Source organism: Artemia franciscana, chromosome 2 (genome assembly GCF_032884065.1).
Source record: "Artemia franciscana chromosome 2, ASM3288406v1, whole genome shotgun sequence".
Lineage (NCBI taxonomy): Eukaryota > Metazoa > Arthropoda > Branchiopoda > Anostraca > Artemiidae > Artemia > Artemia franciscana.
This window is the reverse complement of record NC_088864.1, coordinates 65501453-65516903: the sequence shown is the minus strand read 5'-3', so window position 1 is coordinate 65516903 and position 15451 is coordinate 65501453. Positions and strand designations below refer to the sequence as shown.

The 15451-nt window shown below is 34.8% G+C and overlaps 1 protein-coding gene across 1 annotated transcript in view; it reads right to left on the bottom strand.

Moving 5' to 3' along the window:
- Positions 1-103: 103 nt before the first annotated feature.
- LOC136043960 (pre-mRNA-processing factor 17-like) overlaps positions 104-15451 on the bottom strand; it is a 72816-nt gene continuing 57468 nt past the window's right edge. The window contains exons 8-10 of the mRNA XM_065729035.1: positions 9474-9607; positions 4808-5029; positions 104-321 (exon numbers count right to left, since the gene is read on the bottom strand). Of these exons, the coding sequence (XP_065585107.1) occupies positions 144-321; positions 4808-5029; positions 9474-9607 (534 nt within the window). The 3' untranslated portion in view covers positions 104-143. The remainder of the gene's footprint in view (positions 322-4807; positions 5030-9473; positions 9608-15451) is intronic.

The window sequence follows — 15451 nt, the reverse complement described above, 5'->3', positions numbered from 1 at the left end:
ATAAAGAAAACTAAAAATTGCAAGGCAGAAAACTGTTGTACCCTTTGGGTATTTAGAAGCAAAGCACACCAGTTATAGACCTAATTTTTTTCCCTATAACCAATACCTCTAAATATTGTATTAAAAATGTATATACAAAAATATTAATCCCACAACTTGATGACATTGTCCCAACCAGCCGATATAATTTTTGATGTCTCATGGGGATGCCAGACGACTGAAATACAAACTCCATCATGAGCTTTAAATTTGGCTTGGAGTTTAGTAGTTCTCCAATCCCATATGAATAGCTTTCCATCGCCGTCTCCAGACACGAGGTAACTAAAAAGATAAATCTTGTAATCAATTTATCGGAGGGAGGGATTATGGTTCAAGGTTCAATATGGTTTAATTAAAAAAGGGAAATAACTGAACTTAAAATACACTGCTCTGTGACAAAACTCACGTTGAGACCCATAAACATAAAAGATTCTTCACTAACACGCAGTATACGGCTCCCGCTTCACTCTTGGACACAACCACACGCCTCCTCATTATATAATTTTTTTTTAAATTTTAACCATAGGGTTCCTCCCTCCTTCCCCGGACGTACAACCACCTCACCTAAATAAACTAAAAAATGTAAACTTCATCTAATTTAATTTATCTTTCTTTTATTATCTTTCACTTATTGACCTTTAACTAAATGTTTATTTAAATCACTTTTGAAAGACCCGAGGGAGCTCCTACATCTCAGCTCATTTGGAAGCATGTTCCACACTTTTGCACATGCTACATCCGGCAAAAAATCTGAACGTACTGTTGGAGTTCGTCTCACTTGAAGGTCAAAGGCAGAGAATAGACTGGGATGGAGGAGGACTGTGTGCAGCTGTGTTGGCCTCAGGTGGCTTGGTGCTGCGGTGACGTGTTAGTAGTATTCTTTTCAGAGATATTTTGTTATTAAAGCATGTCCGCTAGTCCAATTTATAACAACGATATGAACTAAGCTTGAAACTTTTGTTTTCTTTTTAAGGTTTTTGAATTGTCGTAATCCCTTGTTAAAATGTATACAAATATGTTTGCAATTACCAGCCATCGGGCCCAGACACTCGGTACGCGGCTTGCTTCTATATATGGATTCTCACTATCACCGCTGTCGCTTGTCTTTTAATCGCAGAAAATTTTGAGATAATTTGCTGTATTTTCATACTTAATCTTTTCAAAGATATTTGATTACTAAAGCAAACAGATTTCTAACAACGATATCTACTAAGCTTGAAAATTTTGGTTTTCTTTTTAAGAGTCTCTGAATCGTTGTAATCCCTTGTTCAATTATATGCATGTATGCAAATACATGTCTTTTCATACTGCGGTCGTGGTCCCAGCACTCGCTACACGGCAAGCTTCTATATATGGATTTTCATTTTCGCCATTGTCACTTGTCTTTTAACAGCAGACAATTTGAGATAATTTGCTGTATTTTCATACTCAATCTTTTCAAAGATATTTGATTATTAAAGCAAACCGATTTCTAGAAACGATATCTAGTAAGCTTCAAAATTTTGGTTTTCTTTTTTAAAGCCTTTGAATTGTTGTAATCCCTTGTTAATACCCTTGTTAATATATGCAAATATTTTTGCGATTACCAGCCGCCAGGCCCTGCCACTCAGCACGTGGCAGCCTTCTATACATGGATTCTCATTATTGCTTGTCTTCTAACCGCAGACAATTTGCTGCTCTTTTTCTACTGCGATTCTGACGCGGCACCAGGCACGCAGCAGGATTGTATATATGGATTTTCATTGTCGCTTGTCTTTTAAAGTTAAAATGTATAGAAATATTTTTGCAATTACCAGTTTTTTGCTCTTTACGCAATTCGATGTCTTTTCATACTTAGTCTTTTCAAAGATATTTGATTACTAAAGTAGTTCCATTTTCTAACAGCGATTTCTACTATGCTTCAGTTTTTTTTTTAAGTTTTTGAATCGTTGCAATCCCTTGTCAAAATATATGCGAATATTTTTGTAATTACCAGTTTTTACACATTAAGCAATTTAATATAAACTTCTCCATGCATGAAAATCGTCAATTTTTCCACACAAGTGACGTCATTACAATATTGATGTACATAAAAATGACAGCACTCACATAAACATTTTTTTTCCCGAGAACTAAGGCTCTAAACGAATTTTCTCAAACTTATGACCTATCTAGATCGTTTTTTAGCCCACAATATCCCAGGATTCCAATTTTCCCGAAAAGATATGGAGCCGTTTAGTCTTAAATAATTCAAGATCAAACTCATAGAAATTGGGTTTTAGCAATTAACACGTTTTCTATAGCCCAACAACGTTATTATACAAGTTATAGAGGATGAAATTTGTCGTTAAGATTTGTAACGTTTCGATAATCTTTGCCATTAAGAACCGGAGACTAAAGAGGGTTACAGCTTCTCTTTTATTCAGGTAGGAAAATAAGCAGACACACACTCTGTGAGTCATAAGCCAAGTTCGAGCCTTAGGGCAGCGTAGCGAAGAACAGGATTAAGAGACGATTTGAAAGCAATTTGATTCCATCGTCAGCATCACCATTGTTTTTTGCACGTTCAGGTATCGCAGCCAACATATACTGGCGTTCTTCAAGCCAGATCTTAACAAAGGGCTTGAAGACGAATACATTAACCATTTGGCGTCCTGGCTGAGTGGTTGGCGCGCTGGCGTGGGAATTCTGTGTCCAAGGGGCACGGGTTCAATCCCAGTTGTGACCAGTTATTTAGTTTGGGACGGAGGTCAGTGGAGTGACTCTGTAAGCTCAGCCAGAGTCGACCCAGCTCTAAATGGGTACCTGGAGAAACCTGGGGAAGGTAAGCAGGAAGGGTGTGTGAAAGCACAGGATGGTTGGCCCCCAACCTCCCATTGCACTTCCAGGGCCATGAAATGGAGATCAGCACCACCGGTTTGGACCTTAAGGGTCTAGTGCCGTCTTACTTACTTACTACTACTACTACTACTTTTGGCGTATATAGTATAAAAAAAATTAATAAAAAGGTAATGAAGAAATATAAAGAAAATAATAAAAAAGAATCCTGTTTTGATTTGGCTAGCAGAAAGGCTTTTGAGAATCTTTACCTTGTCGGCTGGACTTGAAAGGGTACTCAGCTCTAAAAGGAGGATTTTGGTTTTCCAAAGGACAAATTAAATACATAAAAACGATAAACTTTTCGGAATATAATCTTTTAAATGCTCGTCAGTCTATTCGATTTTCTTTAATTGGAATATAAATGAAATCCCATTGAAAATACTTGTCATCTAATTCAAATCTTTCGAAACTCTTAACAGATTTGCATTTTAACACAAAATTAATAATTGGGTTATTAATAATCAAACTGGGTCATTACTTAATGGTAAAAGTTGGTCATTAATGATCCAAAAAATTAAATTTCATAGCCCGACACTGGTTTAATGGGCAATTACTTTAAAATAATGAACATAAAGACATTTTGCTTGTCAAGTAAAAGAACTATTAGAATTGGCCTCATGTAAAATCCTATTTAAAATTTATCTTAGAAGTGCAGCACCCAAGCTATGTTCTACTCACCATTTATCTAATCATTCTGTCCTCTAATTGTTTCTACTTCTTCTATGTTAGATTATTTTATTCTATAATTTTTTTCTGAATAATTTTACTAATTGCTCTATTTTGTTCTAACTACTCTAATTGTTCAATTTTTCTTTGAACAATAGAAATTGAACCGTTTCTGATTGTTCTATTCTAAGCTCTGTAATCATTCTTCTTTCCAGAATTAGGATCAGACACATTAGTACTCTAATTTTGCCAATTATAGTAACTAAGTCAATTCTTCCATTATTACACTGAGAGAAATACCAAGTTTTGCAAAACACTAAATGGCGAAAATAGTTTTTCTTTGTCGATACTACCATCAGCTCCAACTTTTGTAAGTTACCCATACTCTTTGATGCAAGTCATAGGCATATTTTCCCTAAATAAAGAAAAGGAATATATATATTATGAAGCATTTTAGTTGCAGTTATGAAATATGGAGCTTGACTCCCTCGTTTTTACGGTGCCACATATGATTTCACATTATTTTCACGTAAATAACCTACTTTTAGCTGTGTTGACAAGTTCGACAACACCCCCCTTCCCTACAAATAAAATCCCTGTATACGACTAACAAAATATAGCAACTGAGCAATTAGATAAGATATTCCACAATTCAAAATAATGTGAAAATATAAAATATATTATTGCAACTTTATATTTCACAACGCATGAAAATCCATAAATCCCAAGTTTTAGCAATAGTACCCATGTTTTAGTCTCAAGAAATATTCTTCGGAATAAAGGAAGGATAGCGAGTAAGTTCCCCCCCCCCCTATTCACCCAAATATACATTCCCTTCAGAAATATTCATTGACCCCCGAAGGAAGTTTTGACTTGTCTGAATCTGTAAATAGTTTTCAAAAAGCTGCAATGCTCAGATAATTCAGCGACGCAACGGCGATAAAATGTTTTGAAAGTAGATGGAAGAAGACGCGGCGGACGAGGCATATATTCTTCCCATGTTTAAATATACCGTGCAATGAATCGTTTATTTGAATTTTCTATTTTATTTTAAATATTTTTAATTAACTACCGGTTAGTTGTTTAATTAGTTAACAAATAATTGATCAGTCGTTGAAAAATAAAGCTTAAAAATGTTCTGAAAAACAAGCAATAATAACTACTTGAAAGACTTATTTTTGTTCACTGAATCAAAGTTAACACGTAGACTTTGACATATACTATATTAAATCTATATCCTTACCTCATTTCAGGGCTGAAGTCCAAGCCACAAGCATAGCCAGCTACCATGTGCCCTGTGAATGTCTTTTTCCTGTACATACGAAATTTCTCTAAAGCCGAAAAGATAGTTATCTTATTATCGAGAGATTGACAAGCGATCCATTTTTGATTTGGTGAAACAGCAATAGCTGGCATACTGTGCATTGTCGGGTCTGCGATATATTTTATATCAACTGGGATGTCCCTGAAAAAGTGATTTAAAACATGATCCAAAATGAAAAGGAAACGTATGGCGACAATATCTCTTTGGCGAAATATAATTTTTACATGAAAGCAACAATAATTACTAAAAATATACTCACATAGAAATGTTTTTGATAAATTGGAAAAAATGGGCATATTTTCCAAGTTTTGTTTTAAAGTAGAATCAGAAATCGTGAAAGTGGATGGCAATCCTGGTTTTCTAAAATACTTTTAGGAATTGTCCAGAGAAACGTTTTACGTATTTGTTTCACAGATCGTATATCAAACAATAAGCTGTAACCAAAATGTGGTTTGATCGCACTTTCAAGGGTTATCCGTCTTTTTTCCAAGGAAAATTCAAATAAAAATAGTTTTTTTTGAATTGAAAATACCGTACTAAAAAACTTATTTGCAGAATATAGATGGATAGCCCTAGAAAGATGATTAAGCTATGTCGCATACGAGGTATGACAGATTGTCAAAAATTATACATTTTGGGCTGCCATGTTACTCTAAACAAAAACCAGGTCGTTCTCAAAATGGGTAAGAAGAATTCAGGAGCACCAATGCACGTAAATGTAAAGTGGGGATAAAATACAATGTTTACACATATCTCGAAGGAGAAAGGGCATTTGCGTTTTACTCAGTTTTTTCCCCAATGGAATGCAAATAAAAAAAAACTTTTTTTTTTACGGAAGATACTAAAGAAAAGGTATTTTTAAAAATACAGGCGAGGATGGGGGGAATGAGCACAATTACCCCTCCTCCAACCGCCACCCCTGCAAGAGATCATATGAAAGCACTTAGATGGAAGTGGAGCTTCATGGTGCTTCAAGAGTAAAAAAAAAAGAATACGCCATTAGACTTTAAAGCCCCTACCGGTGGTGCTGATCTCCGTTTCTTGACCCTTCAACCAGGAAGTACAATGGGGGTTGGGGGCCCCAATGGGGGGTTGGAGGGGGGGGTATAGAGTGAAGATTAAAATAGATTATATTGGAGGATGGGCGTGCACAGATGTATTGTCTTAAGCGGCTTGGTGCTTTAATGAGTTTCAATTGTAAAAGTAGTAGTAGCTACAACACTTTGTTCGGTTATTCGTCAGATTCAGGTTCTTTTTAATAATAAAATAAATAATAAAAGGTCCAGAGCCGAAAACCGAAAACGGCGTCAGTGATAAGTTCTGTTTAGTTGGCTTGTGTAGGGCTGATGCCAATTGTATTCCCAACAATCGAGACAAAATCACTACATGACTTTCGATCAGGCAGAAGTCCTCACAGACCCAAGTGTAGTAAATCGCGAATATTCTATTTTGGGTGCACTCATTTTTATGAACCCATCAAAATCTTTTTTATGTTATTTACTAATAATGATCATTTTCAAAAGATAATTTTTCTTGTTGTTTAGTACAACTTTATGAAAAAAAACTTCATCTGGCTAAAAAATACCTGATACGATAAGATAAGATACCTGATACTGAAAAGAACTCACTGTAGGAATATAGAAAGAAGTCAATCATCGATATACAAATACCTTGAATCAAATAAATAACTGTGATTTCGAAGATTCTCTTGATCAGACAAAATATAGATGGGGGTAAACATTAATACGGATATACAGCCTATTTTCGCGCTAACGACGAATTCAGTCTAAAAAGTGCCCGGTTAATGCAAAATTAATGGCCAAGGTCAAAAGCATTTCTGGTTCTCAGAGCCAAGGAGTGTTTGCACAAAAACCCTTTTCAGAAGGAACCAAAGGAATGATTGCTGGTATAATCTTATCTTTAACAGGAAATATATGCTCATTCTTTCTAAAAAAAAAACAAAAAAAAAAAACTACATAATGAACTTGCGCTTGAGATACTATTTGGTAACACAGATGAATTTTATGGTGACCCAGAAGAGCAACAACTCAACGAGCTGTTTTAGATTTCCAAGGACCCCTTATCTGACAAAAGGTAAAACCAGGTTCTATGTTGCCACGAAGACGAGGGTTAACTAGGAACAAGAAGCACGAAAACACTAGCTCGGTATTTTGAAAGAGCCTTATTTAGCGCAAAAATAGACCCGTTAAAAGATCTTAGAAACAAATAGATTTTAGAATCTATAGTTCCTTGATAAAACAAAAATACAGATGGCAGTATATGTTCTTATATTAAACATATACAATGAAATTGACGTTTGTAGACTTCAAATTCTGCAAACTCTCTTGGTTCAATAGAAATTTACATGACAGTATTCTAATCCCATACCAATAACCTTAAATCCAAAAAGACACATACAGATTTAAATTTTGAAGCAATTACAGCAGTATATACTCCTATATTAAAAATACACAAAGACTCAGAGCCAAAAAAACAGATCTGCAAACCTTGGATCCTGCAAATTCTCTTTTTAAATAAAAATATAGATTATATTCCTTTACTGAGGATGTACAATGACCTTAGAACCAAATTAACATCCATAGACCTTAGATTCTACAAATTTTTTATATCGAATAAAAATATAGCTGTGAGATGGAGACACTTGGCGGATGAAGGGAAGACACATTGCCAAAGATCATCTTTGTCAGCCAACCGTCTAGAGCCAAACGAAGATTAGGATGTCTCAAATGAGTTGGGACGATGTCGAAAGTAAAGATTTAAGGGAAATGGGAACTTGTTGGGAAGCTGTAAAGAGTGAGGCTTTGAATATATTGGGATAGAGGAGGAGCGTGTGTGGTTATGCTGGCCACAGGCACCCTGATGGCGCAGTGAGTTGTTATTAGTAGTAGTAGTATATTAAAGAGTTCAATGACCTTCAGATACAATAGAGACCTACAGACCTTGGAGCATATAGACACCAAATAATGTTATTTTAGGCAATCAAACTCCATGACCCTTTCTTTTGTGTTTGAAAAACGCAAGCGGGTATGAAAATAGAAGAGTAAAATTGCAACCGATGAAGACGAATATTTTAACAGAAAATTTCTCATAATATAACATTATGACATTAATTATCCGAATTTTTGAATAGTTTCTTTCAGAAATTTGTTTTACAGATGTTAAGGTGGGGTTATGGCACATGGAAATATATGTTATTTCTACTCTCTTAATACAACCTTATGGACGTTTGGACTTTAGTATCATTTATCAATGATTGTTACGTCTTGCCGCCATCTATACACATATCCATATTCTTATGCAGATAGGCAGCATATTTGGTGTTTGTACTATTGCATGCAAAAAAAAAAAAAAATATTCTTATGCAGATAGGCAGCATATTTGGTATTTGTACTATTGCATGCAAAAAGAAAAAAAAATGGGTCTACGCCTAGTAAAAAGAAAAGAAACATTAAGGATATTTTGTCGGCATATAGCTAGGTGTGTACAGCGCTAAAAACAAAAAATAAAGACTATGTAATAACTCTGACGCAATGAATAAATCTACCATGTGAAAAACAAAGCGTCTGTTACTTAAATTCTATGAAATTTAGTATTCTAACCTATAGGGGATTTTCAGCAAAAATCGCAAACAAAGATCACCTTAACAGCCTTTAAATGAGTTAGTTACTCTATGTCATTGGGACTGTAAGAATAGAATTAGAAATATTTTATAGGGGGGGGGGGCAAATAATTGCACTAGAATAAAAGTATTCTATCTTCCAATGTCCTTTTTTAGAATGGTCAGTGTTCAATGTCAGATAGAGGGAAAAGTGAGGCTTTTTTGGGATGTGTTATTCAATATTAACCAATCCCGTTTTTACCAATAAAAACATAATTAACTTTGGAATCACCTAGAGATTTCGTATACTTCTAGAGGAATTACTACTTAACAATAACTTACTCACCAGACAAACGTCTGCAATACAGACGTCTGCCAACCTAACAAAAAGCCAGAAACAGAAAATAGAATCTCTATTCTGTCTGTTTTGCAGCTCTATTAGGTAGGTTAGGCGATGTTTTTTTTCATTTTCTTTTTGTTTTATTTAAATGTTTTCCTTTGTTAATATTTAAGCATTCAATTCTATTATTTCTTTTCAGTGTAAACCAGCTTAACTGAATAAAAGAATTGATGGAGTTCCGATTTGAATCTACTATCAGAATGATGATTATAGCAAGTCCTAATCTTGAAAGAACCCTCAACAACTCCATAAAACCCTCCACTTTCAAGCACTAAGCCTTGCGGGAGGTATATAATGTTGTATGCACTTTTAATTTTTGAATTTGTTGTCCAGTTGTTAAAAAAGCTATCTATGTATAAACATTGTCACTGGGTATGTACTGGTTGATTATATTCCCCTCTATGGAGAATTTTCGGGAACTAAAACCAGCATAGGTGTTCACCACTAGGTTGGCGACACTGAAGTCGAATTGCAATATCATTAATTAGCTGACTAAGTGTATGAACTCAGCTACTAGTGTGAGGATGAGCGCTAATCAGCTGACAATACTATGAGAAGGGACATACCATTCCCAGACTCTGAGAGACTTGTCATCTGAAGTTGTCACAAAACGTCTGTTTTCATCAATAAATGCTAGGGCATTCACAGCACCCAAATGCCTATTATATTCTTGGGTAATTTCACCTGTCCTTACGTCCCACTGAAAAGAAAAAAGACAGATTAATCACAGTTTTAAAAAATATCAATCAAACTTGATTTCGCACAAAAAATCACATAACAAAGTATATACATAAAAAATAAATACATATGGATAGAAAGAGTTCTAGCCGAATGGTTAGGGCGTTAGACTTGAAATCCTGAGTACAGGTATTCAATTTCTGGTGTTGCGGGTTATTTGGTTTTAAACGGGAGTTAATGGTGCGATTCTATAAGCTCAACACAGGAAGCGTCGGATGATTTGCTCCAAGCCACGCAATGCACTCCCGACCGAAGGCAGCAAATCAGAAGATCGGTACCTGAGGTGGCAGATCATAAGAAAACGTTTAGATGGATAGACATACTTGAATAAAATTGTTTTGGCGATAAACAATTATTTGAGTTTTGGCATGAAATTCGTTCGAAAATATCAATGGACTTCACATCCTCGGGGTTTACAAAGCCAGAGGATTGTTGGAATTGTAAAGGCAACGTTGACAGGTTCCTGAAGTTTAAGAAGTCCAAAATTAGCTAAAAGCCCGAAAGACACCAAGCAAAAGTTTAACGAATAAATTTTTAATCAAAGATATTACCTGCAATTATCTGAGTTTTGGCGATAAACAATTTCTACTGACGGTTTATTTGAATTTCACATTTACAAGAAGTTTTATCCATTTTCTTTGAGATTATTGAGTGTCTTTGTTTTCTCTGAATATCTGGCTTCAATATCCTGTGTAATATACATGTACAGGAAATGTGTGTAAATTCACAATTCACTTCCACAGTTTCTATGTTGGCTAGTTTCGAATCGCATAGTTAGTTTTTTTTTTTACCACTTAGACTTATAAATGCCTAATTATTTTTATGTTAGTCCTTCTGTGTCCACATTAAGTGGCCTCGGCTTTTTAGATATCAGTTTTTAGGCAGCAGAAGTTCATACCAATTCTTTCGAAGAACAATCTCGCGTATACACTATCAGAGCTGGACATCCATCAACTTTCTACCTAATTCTGTTAAGTTATTTTATTGTTTACTGCATTTGTTCTGATAAAAAGTTCAAATAGATGTTAGAGTGGTTAAGGGCCTAACGTCTATAAGCATGGTGCTGAAAACATGAGCAAAAGATAAACAAAACTACTCACAGACATAATTTAGAATATCACACATATAATACTGCGAAAGCTTGTCTGGAAATTCTGAAAACTTCACTTTAAATTGCCACACACGTTTTTTTTCCTCTCGTCCTCTAACGAGAAAAATTCTATTTTTTGTATTTTCATTGTGCTTTTTTTGACATTGCCGTTGAAAAAACAAGGAAAACAGCAAATTACACCCCCCCCAATGTTTTGAGAATTATATCCCCACCTGAAGTTCTATAAGTTGACACCACTGTATTTGAAAAAAAAATGCTAAAGATCGAATATGTTTTTATATACGTTTTGAAGGGTAAACCACGAGCCATATATAATATTTATATAAATATAAGCGACAGGAAAATTCAAACGTTGAAAAAACTGGAAGAACAGCAAAATTGTACACCCCCCACAAATGTTTTAAGAATTATATTACCCACCCGAAATTCTATAAACTGACACCACTGTTTTTGGATAACAAATGTTAAATATCAAATAGATTTTTATGCACCTTTCAAAGAAACCATGAAAAAATTCAAATAGTTCTCTGTAAACGAGCAAGGATTGTGCATTCATGCAATTTATTTAATTATAATTTTTTCTTGAAAACGACTCCATTTTATTTTATTTTTTGAAAATTGGCCCCCTAGGACTTTTTGACCTGTAAAAACGACCTACACTGGTCAAAAATTCGAAAAGAAAATTCGTTTAAAGCCTTAATAATCGTTACAACGAGTCAAAAACAGAATTGAAGAACAAAGGAATATAAATATCGGTTATAAATATCAGCGGCAGGATATTTCATAATTAAAAGATAAGCGACAGGAAGATTACAACGCATCAAAACAAAAATGAAAAACAAAAAACATGCAGCAACAAGACATGCGACAACGAGGAGGAATCAAAACGAAAGTGAAGAACAAAGAAGGTGTCTTAAGCCGTTCCATAATACCTTGAGGACAAAAGCGTAAATTAACAATTGCTTAGAATGAACAAATTGAACGATCAAATGAGACGAGATCAAGAGTACGACTTGAGACATGTAAATTCACAAGTAAAAATAAACAACCTAGACCATCAAATGAGAAAAGGAAACTTTGAGAAGCTATGGGAAAGGACACTGAAAAATGTCACAAGTAGTGATAAAGAAAATGAAGAGTAAAGAGATATGTGGTTAGAACACTTCCATAAATGATAATTGCAACGAGTCAAAAACGAAATTGAAGAAAAAAGAAATACGTGATTCAAACATAAAAAGCAGCGAAAATTACAAAGAGTCAGAAAAGAAAGTGATAAACAAAAAATATGCTATGACAAGTAGTAGTAGTAGTAGCAGTAGACAGGTTTAATAGCAAAAACTTGACAGATATCGCTGATTTGTGTTTCTTTACAACGTATTCAAAATCAAACTATACTTTTAAATATAAATCTAACTATAAATATTAACTCTTATTGTACATTTTGACGAAAACCGGGACGAAAGAATTACCATAACGGTTTGTTCTTGCTTTAACGGGAACTAACTTATCTTGCTTTCTCGTTCTTGATGGTAGAGGTTGATCAGGTAGAATGTCACGGTGCTGAGATTTAGAAAGCAAGAACTTTCCAAAACTCATTATCAGAGTTTCGTACCGGTTTTGGAGTGACGACAGTCCTAGCAATTCCAGAGCCTTTTCGTAGGGGATGTCACGGCGGCCCAAGATGGTCGATACCGCTCGCTTCTGAACCGATTCAAGCTCCTGACAAAGATACACTGTTTTAAGTATTGAGGGCACCCAAAAAAGACGGACATAAGCTACGTATGGACACTTAATACTCTCTGTGTTCGCACTAAACTTACGCATACCGTTTAAAGTCTGTAGAGTAGCGTCTGCACTTTTAACCAAGTTTTCGATATGTGCAGCAAAGCTGAAGTCATTGGAGAAAGTAACTCCAAGGATCTTGATACTGTTTGTTAGAAGGACTGGAACATTTGGTTCCGTAACATCACTTTTTAGCGGGTTAAAGTGCACTATCTTCGACTTGTTCACATTAATATCAAGATTTAGCTCCACGCACTCTTTTGTGAAAACACTGAAAAATTTGAACTGTATTGTGGCGTCACAACTCCGTTTTGTACTAAATATTTCAGGATAAATGACAGGTCGTCCACGAACTTGTAGCGGTCGTCATAGTCAGCTATGAGAAAGTTAATTACAGACAAGAATACAATAGCTGCAAGCTTAGTGCCTTGAGGGGCTCCACAGGTGGATGAGGACGATTCGGAATTACTATCACCTTTGTAGAGAGCAAACACACGATGCATCCTCTGAATGAGAAAGTCCAACACGAGCGTAAGAGTTTATTCCTTAGCCCCCATTAGCTTGAGATTAAGGGCAGCTACAATTTGATTGATTAAATCAAATGCCTTTCGGAAATCTATGGCACCAAGGTCTACAAAACTGTGACCTTTTCGACCCACTTGACGAGACTACCGTACATCCGCACTAGGTACACTGATGTATCACAGTCTTTCAGTCCGCCTTATTGTCTCTGGTCAATAAATCCCTTGATTTGATCAAGTCAGACCATCATGATAAAGGTCTCGGCCACTTTTGCCAGGCATGGTGTTTGCGAAATATGTCTAAGTTCGTCACAGCTCTTAGGGTTGGTAACCTTCGCAATTATTCTAACGTAAGCTTCTTCCAAATAGCTGGAAAGATCCCTATACGAAAGCAAAGGACATGCGACCTTTGCTGTTGACTTGCGACAACGGGGATCAGGACGAATACGAATCAGACAGGAAAATGAAGAACAAAGAAGCATGTAGTTAGAAGCAAAGTGGCGGAGAGAAGAAAGAAATATGTGGCTAGAATATAAGCGAAAGCGAGAATTACAAGCATCAGTGAAAATCAGAAAGTGTCAAAAATGAAAGTGGAGAACAAAGAATTGTACAGTCAACAGACACCCAAAAGCGAATATCAGAACGTGTCAAAATGAAAATGAAGAACAAACAATTGTGCTGTAAGACGAAGAAGACGAGTGACAGCGAGAATAAGAAGGATTCAAGAATAAAAATGAAGAAGAAATAAATATTACGTTAAAAGAACAACGGCATCACATCGAATCCAACAAACTATGGCCCAAACTGCAGTACAAACCTACAAAGATGCCGTAAACTACGCAAGTCTTTAAGGTTATTGGGAACCTTTACAAGCTTGTGGGAACCTTAGACGTTTTATTTATTTACTATGAAGTCTTTTATTTCCCTGAAGAAAGAGTAGCCAACAGAGGATAAATATATATATATATAAATATAAATATAAATATATAAATATAAATATATATATATATATATATATATATATATATATATATATATATATATATATATATATATATATATATATATATATATATATATATATAAACTTTAGCGTAAAGAGTGGGGAGTTGAGGAGGGGACAGCCCCTTTCATATACAGAAAATTTTCTGTTCGTTTTAAGTTTTAATGTCGCTCCTTACTTTCAGCTAAAAAAATAGTTTTGTTTTTAGTTATTTAAATTCTCAAAGTTTTTGAATTAATGCAGGTTTTCAATTTGGCTTACCGTATATGAATAATTAAAACAAACTTACATATTAATTTTACTTTTTTTTAAACTAATAATAATCCTATAATATTCTAAGTTTAATTTTTGTTTCAGTTGTTTAAGAAAGAATCCTGAAAAACGAATCCTATTTAATTAGAATACTAGCCTCTTTTAAAAATTAAAAAGAAACTTTAGAGTGAGAGCGAGCTAGTGAGGAGAGGCAACCCATCTCATATACGTAATATTTTCTGCTCATTTTTAAGTTTTAATGTTGCTTCTTATTGTTTTTTATTTAATTGCTGATCGTTTTATAATAATGTCAGGAAATCCAGCCCCCCTCCACGGAAAATTCCCTTCCCCCGCGAGAAATTTCTCCTTCGAAAAATTCCCCAACGTAACTTAAATTAGCGATATCTGCGGAACTAATTTTGTAAGGCATAGTAACAAAACGGCCAAAGAGGTCGAAACTATTTTTATGAAAATGAGAGTCGCCACTTCAACGATTCTCAAATGACTGAAATGAATAAAGGAAAAGATCTTTAAAAAGCCATACGTAATAGTTTATGTTCGTTTTAAGTTCAAAGTTATTCCTTACTTTCAGTTGGAAAAAACTTTTTTTATTATTTAATGACAACCACAAGCCGAACACATACAATATCTTTGGTTTATTATCCCATAAAAATCATAGTTATAAAGCTGCTTAAGGTAAATTTAAATGCCAAGATTGGCCGGAAAATAACACAAACAGATTATTGCTTATATCGACCATTATTTAACAAAATTTGAACTGTAGCGTAAAGAGCGAGGCATTGACGAGGGGACGAACTTCCTCATATACGTAATATGAGGAAGTTCATCCCCTCGTCAATACCTCGCTCTTTACGCTAAAGCTAGAATTTTGTTCCAATTCTTGAAGAATGACCCCTGAATCACAAAGGCCGTTTAATTAGAATAAATAGCTCTTTTGAAATCACTAAAAATACTTTAGCGTAAACAGCGAGGCATTAACGAGGGGACGAACCCCCTCATATACGTACTAATTTCTGTTCGTTTCAATTTTTAATGTTACTTCTTACTTTTAGTTGAAACAACTTGTTTTTTTTTAATTTAATTTCTAATCGTTTTTTAAATAATGCTGGGATATCC